Consider the following 1,302-nt stretch of genomic DNA (forward strand, 5'->3'; position numbering starts at 1 on the left):
CAAGTATTACAAAAGCCCGACTTGGCGGGTAGGATGATGACCTGGGCAATCGAACTATCTCAGTATGACCTGCAGTACGAGCCCATGCATGCAATCAAGGCCCAAGCAATGGCCGATTTTCTGGTCGAAGTGACAGGAAACCCCCCCTGAGACACCGAGCACATGGTGGAAACTCCATGTAGACAGAGCCTCCAACCAAACGTTCGGAGGAGCAGGGATCATCCTAGAGAGCCCCACTGGAGTCGTGTATGAGCAATCAGTCAAGTTTGAGTTCCCGGTGTCCAACAACCAAGCAGAGTATAAGGCCCTTCTTGGCGGCCTACTCTTGGCAAGGGAAGTCGGGGCCACCAGAGTTGAAGTATGCAGTGACTCTCAGGTCGTCACATCACAGATTAATGGAACGTGTCAAGCCAGGGACTCACTGCTGCAAAAATACATGGAGATGGTCAAAAAGCTGAGCGAGGAGTTTGACGAGGTCACAGTACATCACGTTCTAAGGAAAAAGAACTCACGGGCCGATCTCTTATCAAAACTGGCGAGCACAAAGCCGGAAACGGGGAACCGATCGCTGATTCAAGGTTTCGTGAAGGAACCAATAGTGATCTTGCATATAACCCGGGTGGCCGACTTCTCCTCATGGATGGACCCGATCACTGGTTTCTTGAAAAACAGTAAACTCCCTGATGACAAAAAGACGGCGAAAGCATTGAGGAGAGAAGCAGCCAAGTATACAATAATACAAGGCCAGCTGTTTAAGAAAGGCCTGAACCAACCTCTATTGAAGTGCCTAGGCCCCAACCAGACGGACTACATATTAAGCAAAGTCCACGAGGAGTGTTGCGGCCACCACATCGGAGGAAAGGCCTTAGCTCGAAAACTCGTCAAGGCCGGCTACTATTGCCCTCAATGATGGCGGATTCCAAAGAGTTCGTGAAAAAATGCAGGAAATGCCAGGAAAACGCAAACTTTTACAAAGCACCGGCGGCTGAACTGAGCCTACTGATGGCCTCCCGGCCATTCTCCCAATGGGGCGTCGACCTGTTAGGACCTTTCTCGATCGGACTTGGGCAGGTCAAGTACCTAAGTGTCACTGTTGATTATTATACCAAGTGGGTGGAGGCCGAGCCATTGGCAAGCATATCCTCGGCAAATTGCCGAAAGTTCATGTAGAGACAAGTAATAGCCAAATTCGGAATCCCAGAGGTCGTCATCTCGGACAACGGGACACAGTTTGTTGACAAAAATTTTGGGGAATTTCTCGCTGGTTTAAGGATAAAGCAGAAGTTATCGTCTGTCGAGTAC

The 1,302-nt window shown here is 49.8% G+C and overlaps 1 protein-coding gene across 1 annotated transcript; it reads left to right on the forward strand.

Moving 5' to 3' along the window:
- The first annotated feature begins 436 nt into the window (after positions 1-436).
- LOC140179178 (uncharacterized) lies at positions 437-910 on the forward strand. Its single transcript, XM_072217835.1, has one exon. The coding sequence runs from the start codon at positions 437-439 to the stop codon at positions 908-910; it is 474 nt and encodes a 157-aa protein (XP_072073936.1).
- The last annotated feature ends 392 nt before the right edge of the window (positions 911-1,302 follow it).

This window comes from Arachis hypogaea, chromosome 15, assembly GCF_003086295.3.
Source record: "Arachis hypogaea cultivar Tifrunner chromosome 15, arahy.Tifrunner.gnm2.J5K5, whole genome shotgun sequence".
Lineage (NCBI taxonomy): Eukaryota > Viridiplantae > Streptophyta > Magnoliopsida > Fabales > Fabaceae > Arachis > Arachis hypogaea.